The 21,203-nt window shown below is 40.0% G+C and overlaps 1 protein-coding gene and 1 pseudogene across 2 annotated transcripts in view; one reads left to right on the top strand and one right to left on the bottom strand.

Annotated features, from left to right (window-relative positions):
- Positions 1-6,303: 6,303 nt before the first annotated feature.
- CUL4B (cullin 4B) overlaps positions 6,304-21,203 on the top strand; it is a 36,871-nt gene continuing 21,971 nt past the window's right edge. Inside the window, exons 1-5 of one of the 2 annotated variants that reach the window (XM_029930548.1) lie at positions 6,304-6,447; positions 7,201-7,743; positions 10,032-10,147; positions 20,194-20,297; positions 20,759-20,828. In XM_029930548.1, coding sequence (XP_029786408.1) covers positions 6,420-6,447; positions 7,201-7,743; positions 10,032-10,147; positions 20,194-20,297; positions 20,759-20,828 — 861 coding nt within the window. In that variant the 5' untranslated portion in view covers positions 6,304-6,419. The remainder of the gene's footprint in view (positions 6,448-7,200; positions 7,744-10,031; positions 10,148-20,193; positions 20,298-20,758; positions 20,829-21,203) is intronic. The other variant, XM_029930550.1, reaches the window with a different exon arrangement.
- On the bottom strand, positions 13,260-13,465 carry LOC115284001 (annotated as a pseudogene).

Raw genomic sequence — 21,203 nt, 5'->3', positions numbered from 1 at the left:
TTTGTTGAATGACCAAATGAATTGGCAAGAAAAATAAGCTATTGGTGGGAATAAAGGACATTTAATGGAATCAGGAAAAACAGATCACTTGGCAATAGAAACATCCATATGGTGAATAATTCAGAGTTGGGCATTTATGGATAGTCCCAAATCTACATTCCTGATGTCTGGTCTTGGTTTTGTTTATAAAAAAAATTAAATTTCTTTGAATAAGCTTTGGCAGCTGAGATAAACTGGACTAGGTCTTAAATATGCAGTCATTACAAAGCAGGATTGGCCCTAGGCAATACTGTGAGGTCAGCAAAATGTCCTCTCAAAAATCTTTTCCTCCCTTGCGGTAACTTTAACCCCCCTTCCCCTGTAACTGCCATCCCCCATTGCAATGCCTAGTCCTAGTTCTGTTTACCTCCAGGCACTTAGGACTTTGTATTATCCTTTGTTCCCAAGAAGCATTCACCTTAAAGGGTCAGGCACTGGGTCTCTCTGGCTAATTTGCATTTGAAAAAAGGATTCCTAGAGAAGGAGACTATTTTTATCAAAAAGAATGAATAAATGTGAAATTTCAGGCATTAAAGAGTACAAAGGCTTATGAGCCTCATTCAAATCATGATGGTACTTGGTTCACCTACAGCTGTGGTCTCAATCTTGGAGGTATGTAGATTCACCCTGAGAGCTTCTTGGAAATAACGATAATTGAGACCCTACTCACAGATTCTAAATCTTTTAGACTTGTTTCAAACCTGGGCAAAGGTGTGTTTTTTTTTTCTGAAGTCCCCAGGCAGTTCTGTTGTTTACTTGGAATAGGGAACCACTGATTTAAACCTAAATTGGCCTTGCTCTCGAGAAAAAGAAAAGCCAAATGCCATTGGAATATCAAACCTTGAAGCAGGGTGGGTGTGAAGCGACTGTGATAGTGATTGATAAAGTGAAGGGAAGGTTAAAAATAGGCCCAACAACTCCACAATAAGCAAGTGCTTGGCAGCACCAAAGAAAGAAGTCATCTGTGGTTGATCCTGTCCCCTACCCCAAGTCCCCAGGGATAATGGCCTGGCTCTGTTAGTCCTGAAATCTGCTTTCCAGATGGTTCACGGTGTAACTATAGGTAAAATCTCTGCTCTAAGGGGCTAAGTCCTAAATCTTCAAATGTTTGAGGTACCCAAGTCAGTAATTCTTAAGTTGAAGAGATAATTTTACGTAGAAGATAAATGATTTTGTCAAAAATATGAGATCTGTGTTACATTTATTTACATTGCACTGAGCACCACAGGTTTAGCATTTTTTATCAAGTTTCTTGCTTTATAAAGCAACTCTAGGAGGTGCACCTCAGTGGCTCAGTTGGTTAAGCGGCTGACTTCTGCTCAGGTCCTGATCCCACAGTTCTGCACGTCAGGCTCTGTGCTGACAGCTCAGAGCCTGGAGCCTGCTTTGAATTCTGTGTATCTGTCTCTCTTTTTGCTCCTCCCCTGCTCACGCTCTGTCTCTCTCAAAAACAAACAAATACTGAAAAAAAAAAAAAGCAACTCTAGGATGGGCAAAAGGTGAGTTCACATTGTGTGGTTGGATCATCTTTGCTTAAGCTTTGACCTCCTCAGTCGTCCCCTAGCAGCCCCTTGCTGTTGAGAGCATCACAGAGCCCTTATTATGATATCACATTGACCACCTCAGCACTACCTGGTTTAACTTTTCTGTACTTCCTGCTTCAAAGACAGTCCTTCAGAAAGGCAGATAGGCAACATGGACTACCTTTCACCCACCAGTTGTCTTTTCTAGACATATTCTTAAATAATGCTTCCCGCAGAAACATCTTTAGTATTCCTCTGAGCTAGCACTATTTCCTATTTAAGGAAGATCCCACCCCTGGACAACAAGGCTTCCAGGAGTGTCTGTCACTGACATCCCTGCTCTGAGATGTCTGGAGAAGACCCAAGATGAAATAACATTGAGAATCCTCGTAATCAAAAAAGGGAATAAGGTTATACTCTTTTTTAAACTTTTTAAAAATGTTACTTATTTTGAGAGACAGAGACAGCATGAGCAGGAGACGGACAGAGAGAGGGAGAGAGAATGAATCCCAAGAGTATAGAGCCCAATGTGGGGCTAGAGCTCACGAACCGTGAGATCGTGACTGGGCCGGAAACCAAGAGATGGACAATTAACTGACTGAGCCACCCAGGTGCCCCTCTCTCTTAGAGACATGACTGCCGAAATAGGGGAATGGACATTAGAAAAACTTGTCCTCTGTCTTTGTATATCTTCCTTTATGCATATATTTACCTTTATAAGTAGCTACAGATTTATTTATTTGCTTGATTAAAAGAATACTAGTAATAACTATACTTCATCTGACAGCACTGTAAAGTTTAATTAATGTTTCTAAGGTATGAGTTGAACTCATAAGATGAAAGATTCTATATATGGAATATGTGTTAAGTGTCCAATCTGGTTTAGTCTGATAATGGCCATAATTGTATGGTGTCCTACATTGCAGTCTTGATGATTGTGGTTTCAGTGAGTTCAACCTTGAGAAATGTATTTTAATGTTGGGAATGTGTTTAACAATGGTTGGCAAATGTTTCAAATGTTTAGGTGTACTTGATTCTTGATGTAAAAGATGTTTTACAAAGAAACATGGAAGGTTTTTCTTTTTAAATTGGTCCAAGGGTCCAAGAAGACACAAAATTCCAGCCCTCACACATCATATAGTAATATCTAAGTTGGTTTGTGCCACAAAATCCAAATGTTAAATAAAAAAATAATTACTAAAATTATAGCTCCATATTAAGATAGGCTAAATGTATGAGGATTCAGCTGGCACAAAATAAAGTAAGGTTGTTACGATAGCAAAGGAAGATTATTAATCACCAAGGTAAAAAAGAAAGATATTTTCCCACAAAACTCATTTAAGGATATTTCATGGAAAACTTAAATAGTAGGTAGGACTGCTAGGTCATTCAAAGTTAGCTAGTGCTCGAGAGCCAAGGATCTGTGCTTTTATTTATTTTCATTTTTATTTATTAACAATTTTTTTTAACATTTAGTTATTTTTGAGAGACAGAGAGACAGAGCAGAGCATGAGCAGGGGAGGGCAGAGAGAGAGAGAAGGAGACACAGAATCCAAAGCAGGCTTCAGGCTCCAAGCTGTTAGACCAGAGCGGGATGTGGGGCTCGAACTCAAGAACTGAAAGATCATGACCTGAGCCAAGGTCAGTTGCTTAGCTGACTGAGCCACCCAGGCGCCCCAGGATCTGTGCTTTTAGAACTAACATGTAACTTGGAAAACTGAAGGGCTTAGATAATCATGTCAGATTGGGAGCTATTATTACTAGAGAGTAGTTTTTAAAAATTTTTTTAAATGTTTTTATTATTGAGAGACAGAGAGAGACAGCGCAAACAGGGGAGGGTCAGAGAGAGAGGGAGGCACAGAATCTGAAGCAGGCTCCAGGCTCTGGGCTAGCTGTCAGCACAGAGCCCGATGCGGGGCTCGAACCCACAAACTGTGAGATCACAGCCTGAGCTGAAGTCGGATGCTCATCCGACTGAGCCACCCAGGTGCCCCACTAGAGAGTAGTTGAATGTTAAGAAGACTCAGCTATGCTTTATGTTAGTATAAAAGTTTATCTGTAAATGGAAAAAGCAGTTTTCTGTCTTTGTCCATTCCCTTTCTGTTTTACTAATATTTGTAATTGTAAAAATAGCCAGCACTTTCATATCCACTTTAAAAAATATATAATTATATGAATTAGAACAAGGCCCTTTTTTTTTGGTCTTGAAATGTCCTTGGTTAAAATGCAGATCCTTCTAGAAAAGGTATCAATTTGGGACATTATCAGCTGGCCCATCCATCTACCCTTCTAAGAAATATAACTACACAAATTCAAACAACCGTGTTCCTTAAATCCCAAAAATTAGCCAGGTAATCTTCCCTTGTAAAGATATAAAGACATGGCATTATTTTATTCTCGTTCAATGAAATTTTCAGTATTTACTTTGCATTTGTAGTTATTCAGCATTGTGTGAAATATGAGACACACTATAAAGGAAGGTTTAACGTTTTAGGATACCTTTTCCTGGCGTTAAGAGTTGACAGTCTCATTTTAGACAGCCAGAACAATATGACACATTCAGAACAGATAAGAATCCATCTTCCTCCTCTTTTTGGCCTCTGTCTCTATCTTTGCGGCCCTAGGGCCTAAGTCCCATTAGAGCCTTGCTCTGAGTCGGTAGTCATCAAACAGCACAAAGCTGATAGTGGTTGGAGGTGGCACCTCTTCTAGGAGGATTTGCATTTTAACTAAAGACTTTCAAAGACCTAAAATTTTAAAATAAAGTGGGGTTGTGTGACAGCTAGAAAATTTATTTATTCTTAGAGTTCTGATTTGTCTAAAACTATACAATACAAACTGCTTTTACTCTACCCACAATCCTGTTACTCCCCTGCTTTAAAAGCCCAGCTTGCTCCTTCCTTTCCTTGCTCTCTACCCCAGCCTACAGAATAGACCAGATTTTTGGCTTTGTGTGCCAGAGGAGGAAAGGAAACATTCTTCCCCTACCCTTCAAGGTCTTTCAGCTGGATTAAGAATTAAATTTACATGAGACAGACTAAAGGAAAAAAGCCCAAAGTTTTATTATGTGGGTACAGAGATATCAAGAGACGGCCAAGGCAGGCAGTTCTTCTACGTTTTAGACAATGAGACAATACATTTGTGAGGAATTGAGAGGATAAAGAAAACAGGTGTTTGAGAGCTTTAATTAAATTAGTAGGGAATTTTAAGCAGAATTTAGGTTGAGGCAGATTAGAAAAACGTTGGTTTCTGCAGCTTTCTCAGCTTTTCTGGTGATAAGGATGTCTTTTTATTTCTTAGTACAGGGAGCATATTTGCCATACGTGAGATTTGTTTCTTGCTTTCAGGGGGACAGAACAGGGTCTGCATGTCCTTGTGCCAGTGGTTTCCCAAGTAGCTTCAATTCAAAATAATCAGTATGCCATTGTCTTACATTTTGGGTGGCCTGCTTTTAGCCTCTACCCAGGCACTCTTGAGTCTCATTGTCCTTACTTCTAACCAGACATCTTGCTTGCTAGCTTCATTGCACTTTCCATATTTCCATAAACAGGCCAGGGCCTTTCACAACTCCCTGCTTTGCCCATTTCCACTGTCCAGAATGCCTTTTACCTTCCCCCCTCTCCTCTTTTTGGCAGTTCCCACTCTAACAACAATTCCTCTGTGAAACCGATTATTCCAAAATTCATTTCTTGATTCACATGTTTCCAGAGCACTTTGTGCATTTGCTATACAACTGTTAGGGAAATTAGTTTTGAAACCGTCTTCCCTTACTGGCCTCTCAATGGCAGGGACCTGATATCGTGTGTGGCATAAAGTCTTCCAGGACATGCTCGTTGCATGTATCCGAAATTAGAATGATCAACAGGTTGGCAGATCTAGTTTTATTTGACGTTGTGCCGCATTCCCCTCGCCCCCATGCCCTCAGGTAAACAAAAACTCCCAGCAGGAAATTTACAAGGTTTAATACTGCTAATTTAACCTAATTTAGAGGTTAGGAGTAATCCATTTTGAAATTTGGGCTCGTGGAATATATTGGTAGAAAACATTGATTTTTTTTGTTTCATTCTCCTAAGTGTTCTTCAAAACAGTGTCTGAATTGAGATTTGGTAAAAGTGGCTTTGTTTAGTCTCTAAATTATTAGATTAATGACTGAGGCGGTCGTTGTGAATGGTGTTGTGTGTTGGGGGGTTAGTTACCTTGCTGTATCTTGTACCTTAGAATGCACCCTAACTCTGGCCAGCCATCTTAGAAAAGGCTCCTGGTAGGAAGGTAAAAAGATTTTGCAACATTACTGAAAAAGGTATCAAAACTCAGGCCGTAGTTAGTACTGGGTCAGCAGTGTCCTTGTCAGAAGAGAAACAATTTGTAGCTCAATCGAAGCAAAAACTCATTTTACTTTGTATGTAAGATCTTTTTCCTTTCCTGTTTTAACGTCAGGACATTCCTCCTTATAAGCAGGCATAATGCCATGATCATATTTTCCTCCATTTCGGGTTACTCCCCAATGCCTTGCAACCCCTCCTCATTCCTTTATCTCTTTCAAAGTTTCCATTCTCGGTTCCCTTACTTTTTACTCCCTCCCTTCCTGTCTTCCTCCTCCTCTTTTTTCCCAGCTAGCTCACCCCGCCCCTCACCGTCACCACCTTCCCTCCCCTTCAGGCTCCTTCCCGCTGCTTCTCCCGCCACCTTCCCCCTACCCCGCCCGCCTCGCGTTCAGAAAGCTCCAATCAGGAGCTCGAGAGGTGTCTTGAAAGCCCGCCCCCTCCTCCCTTTCCACTTCTCTTACCCCCCTTTTCTCCCTCCCCCAGCCCCCCCACTCAAGTCCTGCGGACCTGGGGGCTTCGGGATCTGGGCGCTATGAAAAGTGTCTGCCCAGTCACTTCCGGTAAGGGCGCTGCAGCGCGAAGCTTCCCGCGGGACCGTTAAGGAGGGGGTGGGAGTTACCGGCGGACCAGGGGAGGAGTGCTGCCAGGGAAGGGGAGCGGGAGAGGGAGGGGGAGGAACAGCGAGAGAAGGAGCACGAGCGTCTTGGGTGCCTTAGCCGCCGCTTTCCCACCGCCTCCCCGGGAGCCAGCACCCCCGCCCCCCGGGCGCCTTGCAGTGCTTCTCTCCACCCCCCACATCGGAGGACAGACGCCGCCCCTCCTTCGCAGCCGCGTGACCGGAAGTGGCGCCATCTTTAGCCTCTTGTGCTATTGACAATAACAAGCCCTGGTTCTCTCCCCCATCCCCCTTCCCCCTCCCCCCAACCACGGCATCTCCCCTCCCAGAGAGAGGGAGAACTGGAGGAGGAGCTGCAGGCTCACAGACTCACTGAGTCGCTCCTGCAGAAAGGGGGGAGAGAGACCGAAAAGCAGGGGAGGGGGACAGCACCGCCGTTTACCTGTCTGCCTCCTCATTCGCTCTCCCCCCTCGTTCTGCTCACTCCTGGTGTCAGCCTATCCGCCTTCCCAAACCCTCCCATTCCCCCGGTGTAGCCCCCCCTTCACTTTCCTTCTCGTCCTCTGTGTTTCTCCTCTCTTTCTTCCCTTCCCCCTCTGGCATTGCCACCTTCTCTCCTACACGCACGCAGGCATATAAACGTAGGTTTTTGATGCTCCTCTGCCTGTTGACCCCGCTATTTTCATGTTTCCAACAGGTTTTTCTTCCCCCAATCCCTCAGCTGCTGCTGCTGCTCAGGAGGTCAGATCTGCCACTGATGGTAATACCAGCACCACTCCGCCCACCTCTGCCAAGAAGAGAAAGTTAAACAGCAGCAGCAGTAGCAGCAGCAGTAATAGTAGTAACGAGAGAGAAGACTTTGATTCCACCTCTTCCTCTTCCACTCCTCCTTTACAACCCAGGGATTCGGCATCCCCTTCAACCTCGTCCTTCTGCCTGGGGGTTTCAGTGGCTACTTCCAGCCACGTATCGATACCGAAGAAGCTGCGTTTTGAAGACAGCCTGGAGTTTGTAGGGTTTGATGCGAAGATGGCTGAGGAATCCTCCTCCTCTTCCTCCTCATCTTCACCAACTGCTGCAACATCTCAGCAGCAGCAACTTAAAAATAAGAGTATATTAATTTCTTCTGTGGCTTCGGTGCATCACGCAAACGGCCTAGCCAAATCTTCTACCACCACTTCTAGCTTTGCTAACAGCAAGCCTGGCTCTGCTAAGAAGTTAGTGATCAAGAACTTTAAAGGTAACCAAGGCCAAAATCCATGATCACCTACTAAGGATTTGACACTTGAGCGGTCACGGGTTCTGTTTATCTTAATATATTAAACAGTACAGAGATGGACTAATGTTTTATGCATAATTAATGAGGTGGAGGGAGGTCCTTTTTTTGGGTGGAGGGTACATTTTCCCGGGGTGGTTAAGTATCCTTGTGCTGAAGCAGACACCTAGTGTTTCCAGGCAGTATTTTGAGGTCTGGCTCAGCTTCTTGTGTATACTCTGTTACTCATTATAATATTGACATCGGTATGACTGATCCGGATTTTACAGGTGAGAAATTTGTATTCTAAAGAGGTTTATTTATTTCAGGTGCATAGTGAGGTTTGGTACAGCTGGGATTTTTATTTTTATGCGTCAGGCCACATTCTCCAGTCCCTAGAAATGCAGGTAGCAATGGTGATCTTTTCACGCTCAGTGAAGATTTATATTTAGATTTGTAATGTTGGGTATTATATTCTTCAAACCCCTTGTGGAAGCAGTATTTGGAGGAAAATATTTATGATCTTTGCATTTCTTTGCAAAGGCAGGGTTTGGAAGTCAAAAATACTGTGTATACACAGAAGTAGTAACTCTGTATCACTAGTTTAAAGATGGGAACAATTACTACATCTTTTTTTTTTCCCTTCACTAAAATGGGTTTTAAAATACTGACCTGCAGGTCAAATTTAGGAAAATTTGTTCATTTTACATTTGAGATAGTGATTGAGAGAATTATGAATGCATTGATGTATATAAACTGAACAGATTTTGAGCTGATTTACTTTTTTCTGTTAACTGTGTCTCTAGTTTTCTGACTTAGTTTTTTCAACACCCTTACCTGGCAGGTAATAGATGCTAAGAGGTTTATTAAATGGAAACGTAAATGAATGAAGTAATTTTTACCAGATAAGTGCCTTGTGGGTAAATATTAGTATTCAGAAAATTAGCTTCTTGGTGCTTGTGTTTTCAACATTAGTGTGAAAATCAGGAATATACTCTATTTTGTCTAAAGCAGAGGTTTATGTGTTTATTTTTAACCTCTTTTTTTTTTCCTATCACTCCTCTCCCATCCCCAGCTTCTCAGGAGTGTTGTAATCTTTCTGATTTAATAGTAGACCTTTCTGAAGTGAATGTGAATCGTAATTGACTTATGTGTTCACTGTTTCACTCCAAGTATATGGATTTATTAGCCAAGGATTTTTAATGAGATGAACTTTATCCCGAATTTCATTTGCATACTGGTTTCAGAGATTTTGTTTGGGTTTTTTTTTTTATCTCCCTCTTAAACTAGAAACACATTAAGACATTTGAATGTTTTAATTAAAAAATATTCCTTGTCGGTCAATGAAGTTTAAATTAAGGACTGGATTAAATTATTCTTTTCCATCCTGAAAATGCTACATAGGTTCTGGAGTCATTTGGATGTTTCAATTTTTAAATATTTTACCCTGCTCCTAGATGGAGTTTAAAACCTGAGTTAAGATGTTTCTCCCCATTTGGAGATGCTGCATAAATTTATGTGAGTCAAACAGACTTGGATTAGAATTCCAGTTTTGCCATTGATTATCTGTGATGACCTTGGCCAAGCCTTACTAAATGAGTCTTCTGGCCTCAGTTTCCTCAGTTGCAAAATAGGGATGATAATACCTTCCTTAGAGACTTGTTAGGAAGATTAAGAGGTTTATAAAGTACCTATACATAGTAGACATTCAATATTTTAAACATTAGGTACAAAATGCATGTCGACTGACTTGCTAGGTTTTTACATGTGATCAAATAAGATCGGGATTGTTATTTTTTTCTCTGTGGTTCTTGAATTTTCATTTTTTGAGCAATACAGTCAACAGAAAAAAATCTTACCTTTAATTCTAATAGGTGAGTCAAAATGCAAACAATATTCTGGCATTTCAAATTTTATTCTTTATGTTAAGCTTAAATACAGTAGTTATATTTTTATGTTTATTTTTGAGAGAGAGAGAGAGAGACCATGATTGGGGGAAGGGCAGGGAGAGAGGGAGATACAGAATCCAAAGCAGGACCCAGGCTCTGAGTTGTCAGCACAGACATGGGACTCGAACTCGAACTCGAACTGCAAGAAACGACCTGAGCCACCCAGGCGCCCCTCGTAGTTACTTTAATGTTTAAATGTAATAATTATAAAGATTAAAATTTACTCTTAAAAAGCAGTAATACTATTTATTAGTGCACTTTTAACTGGTCCTTCCATTACAATATCGCATATATTCTGACATCGACTTTGTGCATATTATCTAGATAAACCTAAATTACCGGAGAACTACACCGATGAAACATGGCAGAAACTGAAAGAAGCAGTGGAAGCTATCCAGAATAGTACTTCAATTAAGTACAATTTAGAAGAACTCTATCAGGTATGTGTTAACCTGGATAGCCTGATTTGGTAGCATATATTGAAGTGGGATGTGTATGGATTTTACTTTGAAATGAGTCCTTCTGTAGACTTTTGCTTCCCTTCGAATTATAATTTCTTCATTAATTTATGCACTCATCAGACCACATACTCTGACATTCTGACATAAACTACGAGTACAGTCATATTGGTATATATCAGGTTTATTTTGGACCCTTCTGATTAGGATTTACAGTGAGGAGTACCTTGGTATAATCAAGGTTTTGCCTATAATGGAATCCTGTAGCCTGGATCCCAGAGGTATCTGATAATGTCATTCTGTTGTGGTACTTCTTGCTAAATGGTGTAACTTGTCTATAGGAAGGGACTTAAATGCAGATACTCTTTATTTTATCTTCCCTCCTTTGTATTAGTAGACTTTTGCCATTTCTTTTTCTTGCTCTCTACATTTGCCTTCTCTTCTGGACTGCAAGACCATCCTTAGCCAAAAAAAATGAGCAGCCGATTGTAGTCCATTGACTTCCTCTGAGGTTCAGGTTTGTTTCTTTTGCTTAACAGATGGGTCTGTACTTGAAGTTTAAATATACTATTAAGGGCAATTACTGATTTAGACTTCTTACTACTGAGATATTTTTCCCTACTGTATTTTTGACAACCACTTCAAGAAGTTACTTTCCATTATAGAGTCAGCAGTTGCATATAAAAGAATATTTCAGAATCTAATAGCTTGAATTTTTTACTTTTTTATTTATAATTTTTTAAAATTATAGATAAAATTTTTTGAAAGAGAGCACGCACACACACACACACACACACACACACACAAACACACAGGGGAGGGGCGAGAGAGAGGGATAAAGGGAATCCCTAGCAGTTTCTGTGCTGTGAAAACTTAGCCCAACTTGGGGCTCATACTCAACCAACCATGAGATCATGACCTGAGCCAAAACCAAGAGTCAGGATGTTTATCCGAATGAGCCACCCAGGCACCCTTAGAGTTTTTTATATTGATAAATACCTTGTAAGAAGTTAAGTTGATTCAATTTATCAGAATTTGTAGTTTTCATCTATTGACTTTAGTTGCAGAGGCTGTATAGTAATGGACAAACCCTGGGTTAGGAGTCCAGAGACAGATTTGGGATCTGGTTTTGGCTGCTATTGCCTTTGTGATCTTGAGCAAGAAATTAGACTTCTTTCAACTTCAGTTTGCTCCTCTGGAAAATAGGGGAAAGAAGAACTGTCCTATCTACTTTATGGAGCTACTTGTAATAATCCAGTAAGATGTAGAAAACACCTTGAAGCACTATGACCTGGAAATACGATGTTATCACCAGTACAGCTCTTTCATAAGTCATAGTGTGGCTTTTTCACTTGTAATAAGTCAATTAAGATTACCAGTTTCTGTTGCTGTGAAAATTGAATGAGTCAGTGCATTAAAAACACTCAGAACAACGTCCAAAACCTAGTAATAATGTTATACGGTATTATAATCATAAAGCTATGGAAGTGTCAGATAGTGGAAGTAGTAAGCTATTACTTAAGAATGAGCCCACTGGTCTTGGCTTTTTGTTGGTATGTTACACATATGCCCCCGAGTTGTACAATACTAAAAGTGGAATTAATGGAATTAGAGTTGGAAAGGCCTTAAGAGATCAGATCACGTAGTCCAATAGTTTTTCTTCATATAGTGCAGTTGACAGTCTACAAAGCAGGTTCATCTTTTATTTCATTTAGGCGTTATAGAAACCATTTGTGAAGTGGATGGGGGAGTACTTATTATTCCTCTCTTTTGATGAGGAAACTGAGTCTCAGGGAAGTTAAATAATGTGCCCAGACTCAAATTGAGATGCCCAAGTTTCCAGTCCAGTGCCTTTTTACTACTATGTTGCTTTACTAATACACCGTAGTACTTTGAATACCTCTGTAGTAAAGTGTTTGAGGCAAATAAATAGTTTTACTTTAGGAAAAAAACTCTTTGTTGTCAAAGAAGGTAATTTTTTTCATGTGTGCATATATGGTATTTATTTGGATATGCTGGTGTACAGCATCTTTAGTTTCAATAATAGTATTTTATATAGTTTGTATTTATGGCAGGTTGATTGTGATTGCTAACAAAGGCTGTTCACTTTACCTTGAATATTTTCCTAGAGCTTTGGGTTCAAAAATATTTTTCTTGGTGTGCCTGGGTGGCTCAGTTGGTTAAACGTCCGACTTTGGCTCAGGTTATGATCTCATGGTTCATGGATTGGAGCCCTGTGTCGGGCTCTACACTGAGTCTACTTTGGATAAATAACAATACTATTTCTGCTCTAATAGAAAAGCATTTGTTTCTAGCTCTTTTTGTTGTTTTTGACTTTAATTTTATAAATGCTCCTTTGGATCATTCTCAGTTTATTTTGAGATGTTCAAGTTCAAAAAAGGATAAAAAGATAAAAAGAGTAAAATTATTTCATACCATCTGGATTTCAGGTGCTTGTTTAATTTTGACTGGTTGAAGTGTAAATTAAAAGTACTCTCCTAAAAAAAAATACTCTCCTAAAGAGGGGGCAGATTGGAAAAGGGAAAAAAAAAAAAGAATCTCCTAAAATTGAAACTTTAGAAGTATGTAGGGTTACACCAAGCAAAAGTTCACCAAACCTCTCATTGCCCCCTCCTATTACTTGTTCCTGAAGTAAACGCTTGTTTGGCATGTATCTATGCAGAACTTTTTTCTCTGCGTGCAAACTGTTTTAAAGCTTAAGCATGGAAGTCCCTAGTGTGGATTGCATGTACTGCCTCCCTAAATTTTTAATTTCTAGAAAAGAACATGTGGTTTTGAGTGCATTTGCAAGAAATAAATGTCTTTTAAAAGTGATTTTATTTATTTATTTTTTACAAAGCTACTTTTAATACTTTGCGGTGAGGCCCACAGGAATAAAAAACACTGGGAAGGGGTAAGCCCCTCACCCCCAGGAGTGGCCCAGGGGGAGAGAGGCTACCTGAGGGGAAGGAAGCACAAAAGGGACCCGCTGCAGACTTGGCAAAGGGAATGCCATCGGTGCTGGGACCTGTGAGCACTACCGGAGAAAATGCGAGCGTGGTGGGACTGGTTCTAGGCACACAGGTGAAAGTCAAGAGGGTTGGACACGAAGCCACAAAGCTACTTGGGTTCCTCCTTCTTCTCATTTGCCTTTTTCTGCTTCTGCTGCATGATCTCCGAGTCCCTCTGTTTGCAGGCGGCAGCAGAAAGCCCGTCATCCCTGTGCTTTCCCTTAACCGAGTTGCTCTGCTTTTTCATGTTCTTCTGGCGGGTGAGCTCGCGCTGGTTACCGCAGGTCATGGCAACGGCAGTGGCTCCGGCCTGCCTCTGTTGCGAAAAAGTGATTTTATTTTTTTTATTTTTTAATTTTTTGTGGTTTTTATATATTTTTGAGAGACAAAAACAGTGTGAACAGGGGAGGGTCAGAGAGAGGGAGGCACAGAATCTGAAGCAGGCTCCAGGCTCTGAGCTAGCTGTCAGCACAGAGCCCGATGTGGGGCTTGAACCCACGAACCGTGAGATCATGACCTGAGCCGAAGCCGGACGCTCAACTGACTGAGCCACCCAGGCGCCCCTAAAAGTGATTTTAAATGAGCATTGTACTTGAGCTTAAAAATATCTTTCCTTAGAACTTTGAAATCCTGTTAGGTATCAGGCAGTGGTTGGTTAATGTTATTTTGGTTTGGGGGATTTTCTTTGTTTGCTTATTTTTGAGCGACTACAGATAGGAGTATGGTTAAGTGCACTGAGTTTTTAGTTGATCTGCCCTGCCTTAGATTAGAGATCTGCCACTCATGATAACTTTGGGCAAGTTACTTCTTTAAACCTTGTTTTCCTCATTTGCAAAATGGAAAACTAACATTACCTATGTGTCAGGGTTGTTTAGTTTTAAACAAAATAACTGCTAAAAACTGCTTATTAAATGTCTGCTGTTTGTTGGTGTCATCAGTGATGACGATGATAATAAACGAGTCTTAAGATATCTTTATTTTAAGATTACACTTTATTATACAGCTCTAAAGCTACATGTTACAAAATTCTAAATCCACACTGGCCCAGAACAGCTGGCTGATAAATAGATTACATTCCAGATATGTGTCAGTAGACACCATTAGCCAAATTGAAAAATAATAAAGAGAGGAACTCTCTAGGAACAGTGTCCTTTACTTTTCAAGAATATGTCATGTTTTTTTACATGTGGTATCTTATAATAGTTGGAATTTTGGGTATTTTAAATAATGGAATTATTTTCTTCCTCTTCTTAGCCTTGTATAAGTAAGATACTGTGTAGTGTTTTAAAATCAGCTACCTTTTTTGGAGCTGGCTGGTTGTTTATATCTGAAAATACAACAATTCTTAATATAAATGTCTAGCTATTTTATGTAAAGGCAAGTCTAGTCCATACTTCAATTCTGATGGAAATAATTTTATGTATTATTAATGATGGGGGGACACCTGGGTGGCTCAGTGGGTTAAGTGTACCACCCTTGATTTTGGCTCAGGTCATGATCTCAAGGTTCATGGATTCAAGACCCCCGTCTGGCTCGCTGCTGACAGTGAGGAGCCTGCTTTGGATCCTCTGTCTTCATCTCTCTGTGGCCATTTCCTCCTCACTCTCTCTCTCAAAAATAAACAAACATTTAAAAAGTGCAACTACAAATTCTTAGTCCTTGGTAATTTTAGTCTTTTTTATATCATTTTTTACTAGCTGTAAAAAGAAAAATAATTTAGGGTCCATATCTGGTTTCCTTTCTGTAAGTTCTTAGATTTTGATGTATTTTGAGGATTTTATTTTAGCCATTTTTACTAAATGTGAAAACATAATTTAGATTTTATTGCTGTATTATTTGTTGAAAACTTGGTGGTGTGTTTTCCTTTCTTCAAAAAAATTTTTTTACATTTATTTATTTTTGAGAGACAGAGAGAGACAGCGTGAACAGTGGAGGGACAGAGAGAGAAAGAGACACAGAATCCGAAGCAGGCTCCAGGCCCTGAGCTGTCAGCACAGAGCCCATTGTGGGGCTCGAACTCATGAGCTGTGAGATCATGACCTGAGCTGAAGTCGGACGCTCAACCGAGCCTCCTAGACGCCCCTGTTTTCCTTTCTTTAAATATATGGTTTAAAAAGTAAGACCCAACCCATTAGGCCAATGACCAGAGTTCAGCACCATGTGGGAATTTAATATCTTTCTTGGTGTCTGTCATTGTTAAATCAGAACAAGTTCTAGATTTTCTTCCTTACCGTGTTTATTTTTGTAGTCTTTGTATTTTTTATTCTTATTTTAGTTCTCTTCATTTTTTATTCTAGTCTTAACTGCTCACTCTCATTTCTGTTCCTTCTCTTGCCCCATATGCAAGACAGAGAGAGACAGTGTGAGCAGGGGAGGGTCAGAGAGAGAGGGAGACACAGAATCCGAAGCAGGCTCAAGGCTCTGAGCTAGCTGTCAGCACAGAGCCCGATGTGGGGCTCGAACCCACGAACCGTGAGATCATGACCTGAGCCGAAGCAGGACGCTTAACCGACTGAGCCACCCAGGCGCCCCTCTATTCATGTTTCTGTCCCAGCACCTAACAGGGTACAGAGCACTTAGTTTTTGTTGAACCAGTGACTGCTTACTGTGTGCAGAGCTGGACAGATGCCATGGATGTGTAAAGATCACTTAGGCCTTGTTCCTAAGGTGTTTATATTCAAGTAGGTTCACGAAGTGAGTAGTTTGTGACCAGCATTAAACAAAACCCTTTTTAATGTTTATTTTTGAGAGACAGAGCACAAGTGGGGGAGGGGCAGAGAGAGAGGGAGACACAGAATCCAAAGCAGCCTCCAGGCTCTGAGCTGTCAGCACAGAGCTGGATGAGGGGCTGGAACTCACCGACCAGACCAGACCGTGAGATCATGACCTGAGCCGAAGATGGATGCTTAACCGACTGAGCCACCCAGGCCCCCTCCCCACGACCAACATTTTTTAAAATGACATGAAATAGAAAATAATCAGAACATCACACATAGTAACAATAAGTAGAGTTTCATGAAAATTTTGTTTAAATTACATACATTTATATAGAATGGATTGTGACATACAATGTGTTTCTTAACTGTGGCTTGTCAGAAATTTTTGGAAGTCCCTGTTTTTGGTACATGTGACTGCTTCACAAACTGCTTTAAAAAGTAAGGAAAGCAGAGTGTTTAGATGATAGTGTGTTTGGAATATCATAAACAGACATGAGACTAAAATGTTAAGATTGAGCCGTGAAGACCATGCTGAAAAGTGAGGAAGAAAGGGTTTATTGGGTAAGGCAAATATTTAAGTTTTTTGAGTACTTAATGTATTCAGCTAGTTCAAAGCTCAAAAAGTATTACAGAGCATATAGTGAAAAGTTTCACTTCCACCCTATCCTCAACCCAGTTCCTCTCTCCACAAACACTATTAGTTTGGGGAGTATCTTTCCAGCAGTGTCTCATGCATGTAAAAACAACTGTGTGTGTTTTATTTATTTTGTCATTTTTACATAAATGGTAGACTGTGCACCACATGATTCAGTCCTTTGTGTTTTTTTTAAGATTAAGACTTTTTTTTAGTTTAGAGAGAGAGCATGTAAGGGGGGGTGAGAGGCAGACAGAGGGGGAAAATCTGAAGTAGGCTCCATGCCTCGAGATCAAGAGTTGCAGTCTCTTCCAACTGAGCCAGCCAGGGGCCCCTAAAGTTTTTTTCTTTTTTTTTTAATTTAAGAATTTATTTTTAGGTAATCTCTACACCCGACATGGGGCTCAAACTCACAACCCTGAGATCAAGAGTTGCATGCTCCACTGACTGAACCATCCAGGTGCCCCAGCCCTTAGTATTTTTTTAATACCTATTCTGGGATTTCTCCCTAACAGTACTCTAGAAGCTTGATTGAAAGATTGTCAGGGAAGGGAAATTACTAGATCTGGTCTATATATGTTAAGAAGCAAAGTCAATTAAATCAGAGGAGCAGAGTGTTCTCTTCAATTCGACCTTCAGGACTCACTGTATGTTCCCTTTCCTGCTTTTTCTTTGCATCTTAATAATTTAAATCACTTTTCAACTAAACATGGGAGAGATGGTATGCATATAAAGCCCGGCTTAATTCTCTATTTCTCACTATTCCCACTAGCTCTTCATTTTCTTCTGGTCTTTGGGATTCTACCTTTTTACCTCTGCTCAGGAAGGCTTTTCTGACTTGCCCCTATCCTAAGGAGACTGGATTAGGGCGTTACCTCTATGCTTATCCTTATCATAGCATCTAACAATGTTTTGTAATTACATGTTTTTTGGTCAGTTTTCTCCTTACACTGTGAGCCCCTTCTATGTGCAAGACACATTGCTAATTGTAAGTACGTTAGTTTTTTAAAAATATTTACCATATTGATTGGTTGAGAGACCCCAGAACATTAATAGAATGTGTGGATACACAGCACATGATCTCTTTTTCTCATTAGGGAGAATTAGAGGACAGGATATACTTGAAAAGGTAAAGTATTGACCCAGTGAGAAATCAGTGTGTTATGATTGGTGATAGTGTCAGGTAAGGCAGTTAGGGAAAGCTTATTGAAAGAGGGAATATGGTATATTGTGTGAGAAACACAGCAGGAGGGAATGAGAGAAGTAGGACTTGGAGAAGTACTACAAGTGGGAAATGTGCATAAGATGAAGTACAGAGAATCTAGGCAAGGAAATAAATGCTGACAAAATGAGTCTTTCAAGAGGAATACGATGAGATTACTAAAGAAGGAAGGGGAAGAATCCATAGAGAACCAATGTGAACAGAAAGGCTCATGAAATAAGCATAAATATACTCTTTAGGTCTTTGTGGCCTATCCCAAGGCCCCAGGGAGACTGGCTGCTGCTTCTTCCACCTTAGCTACTGGATCTGATTGGTCTGCTGTTTCCTGGTGAGGTGCAGTGACTTTCCTCCAATGATATAAGTGGTGTTCTTTAAGCTCTCTTTTCATTTGCTAATTCACTTCTTGGACCTCTATGCTGGGAAATTGATTTCCAACATATTTATAAAATTCCACTCCAGCCAACAGACGTTAGATCCTCCCTTAGAGTCTATTTTAATGGATTTTCTGCCTTTTGTTGTGGTGAGGAAGGAATCCTTGTGTTAAATTTAAGTTATTACTAGTTGGAATTGTAGATTATATCAGAGTTCATCACGAGAGTTTTACCATGCCTGTTGTTTTAAATTTGGAAGTCTTTGATTCACATAACAAGAACCTCATTGAAATCTGAAGTTTGTCTTTTTGGGATCTGAGCAAAAAAAGGAAGCCCAATTCAACTATTAGAATGAAGTAAAAATACAGTCATTTTGGTTTATATTTGGTTTACAGCTTCTATATTTAAATATTCTTAAACTGAAATATTGGAGAAAAATACTTGGTGTTTACATCGTACTCTTATAATACTGTTAGTAATGTTTCCATTGTTCTACTCAGGAAGACCAAAGAAAGTATGATTAAGTTTTAATTCAGTGGTGGTCTGACTGCCCAACTCACTGATAAACAACTGGTGAAATTGTTTTTAAAATCAAAATGGGGGGCACCTTGGTGGCTCAGTTGTTTAAGTTCTAACTTCAGCTCATGTCATGAGCTCATGGTTTGTGAGTTTGAGCCTCATGTAGGGCCCTGTGCTGACAGCTCAGAGCCTGGAGCCTGCTTCGGATTCTGTATCTCCCTCTCTCTGTTCGCCCTCTGCTTGCATGCACTCTTGTCTCTTTCTCTCTCAAAACTAAATTTAAAAAATTTAAAAAAACCCTCAAAATGGAACTCTGCCTGTGAAAACAGTGAGCATTTTAAACAACAAGACAGCATTTATATGTAGTAGTTGTTACAAATTGGAGGTCTCCATGGGGGAGAACGTGGCTTGATTTCCCTCTGTTCTTAACCTGAACAGTATATAATAAATATACTAGTGGGGATTTTCTTTTCAGGTATGTTGGTTATGAAAAAGTTCACTTGCATTCATATTTTGTTATTTTACTTTGTTTTTTTTAATCTTTATTTTTGAGAGAGAGAAAGAGAGAAGAGGAGGGAGACACAGAATCCATAGCAGGCTCCAGGCTCTCAGCTGTCAACACAGAGCCTGAAGTGGGGCTCCAACCCACGAACCATGAGATCATGACCTGAACTGAAGTTGGACGCTTAACTGACTGAACCACCCCAGGCACCCCATATTCATCCATTTAAAACACAAAGTAAGGGGCACCTGGTGGCTCAGTTTGTTAAGCGTCTGACTTCAGTTCAGGTCATGATCTCATGGTTCGTGGGTTCGAGCCCCGCATCAGGCTCTGTGCTAATTAGTGCAGAGCCTGGAGCCTGCTTCGGATTCTGTGTGTGTCTCTCTCTCTCTCTCTCCCCCCCCCCCGCCCCTCCCCTGCTCATGCTCTGTTTCTTCTCTCTCTCAAAAAGTAAATAAACGTTAAAAAAATTTTTAATGGATGAATAACCCTTTTTTAATAAAGAAATGTAAAAATATTAAAATAATAAGGTTTGAAGGTTGACAGGATGGCTCAATCGGTTAATCATCTGACTCTTGACTTCAGCTTAGGTTATGACCTCATGGGTCCTGAGTTAGGGTCTCGCATTGCGCTCCTGCTGGCTGTAGGAGCCAGTTTGGGATTGTTTCTCTCGTGCCCCCACCCCCACCCCACTCACACATGTGCTCTCTCTTTTTTTTATGTTTATTATTGATACAGAGAGAAACAGAGCATGAGCGGGGGAGGGGCAGAGAGAGAGAGAGAGAGAGAGAGAGAGACACAGAATCTGAAGCAGGCTCCAGGCTCTGAGCTGTCAGCACAGAGCCCAACGCAGGGTTGAAACGCACAAACCGTGAGATTATGACCTGAGCCGAAGACAGACTCTCAACCAACTGAACCACCCAGGCACCTCATGATCTTTTTCAAAATGAAAAAAATAAACTTAAAAACAAAATAATAAGAATTTGATATAAGCAAGAAAGAAATCCCTACCCCATTTTTCTTCTTAAACAAGTATGTGTTTAATCTTGCAGGCTGTAGAAAATCTCTGTTCCTACAAGATGTCTGCAAACTTGTACAAACAGCTGAGACAGATTTGTGAAGATCACATCAAAGCACAAATTCATCAGTTCAGAGAATATCCTTTTAAAAACCAAAAATACTGTATTTTCTCCCTCTTTCCCTATCTCTCACTATTTGACCCAACTTGAAATGGAATGCCTGTTTTGTAGATTTGTTATTGTTGTTAATTTCATTTCAAGAGAAAGAAGAAACAAGTTTTTGACTTTAATTAGGTTCCAAATCTGCATTATAGTATTTGTTTACCTTTTTTGTCCTAACACATTTCCATTTTTGGGAAAAATAATCTCCTGACGGAAATCATGAACAACCCAGTGCTCACTTATATGTAAGATTTGTTCTAAAAGGTATTATTTTAGTGGGATCTAAAACTGTTTTACGGTTTAATAGCCATTTTGTTCTGTGAACAAGTGCTGTTTAGTTTATTTAGTGTGTAATAATCCATATCTAAGATATATATGTTCTTAAATTACTTGTTCCTTGTACTAAGCACTTAAAAATATCCTTGACCTGTCTCATGGATTCATTGGATAGTGTTCTTTTTCTAAAGAAGATTGATAGATGCTGGCAAAACCACTGCAGACAAATGGTAAGCTGGAAAAAGTATTCTGTTTCAGTTAAATATTGTAGTTAAATACATTTTTCCAAATATATGGATGTTAATTTTAAAAGCTTTGCAGTGTATCTGCTCTTGTTCTGAATTGAAAACAGATTTTGTTTGCATTTCTGTTTTTAAACTAGTTATAGGGAAACCACAAGCTTAGAATGATTTACACCTTAGGATCATTTTTATTTTTGTCATGCTTAACCTAAAAGTATACTTCTCATTTAAAAAAAAGTAACATTTTTGTCTGTTAGTCTTGATGGATGTCTCACCCACCTACTTGATTACCTGTGAAGGTGTGTGATGGTCCTGCATTTTAGTGTATTCAGATCACAACTTTTTCCTTTTTCCCTAATCGTA

Source organism: Suricata suricatta, chromosome X (assembly GCF_006229205.1).
Source record: "Suricata suricatta isolate VVHF042 chromosome X, meerkat_22Aug2017_6uvM2_HiC, whole genome shotgun sequence".
NCBI classification, from domain to species: domain Eukaryota; kingdom Metazoa; phylum Chordata; class Mammalia; order Carnivora; family Herpestidae; genus Suricata; species Suricata suricatta.
Note: the sequence above shows the minus strand (reverse complement) of the source record. Positions and strands in the feature narration are given on the sequence as shown.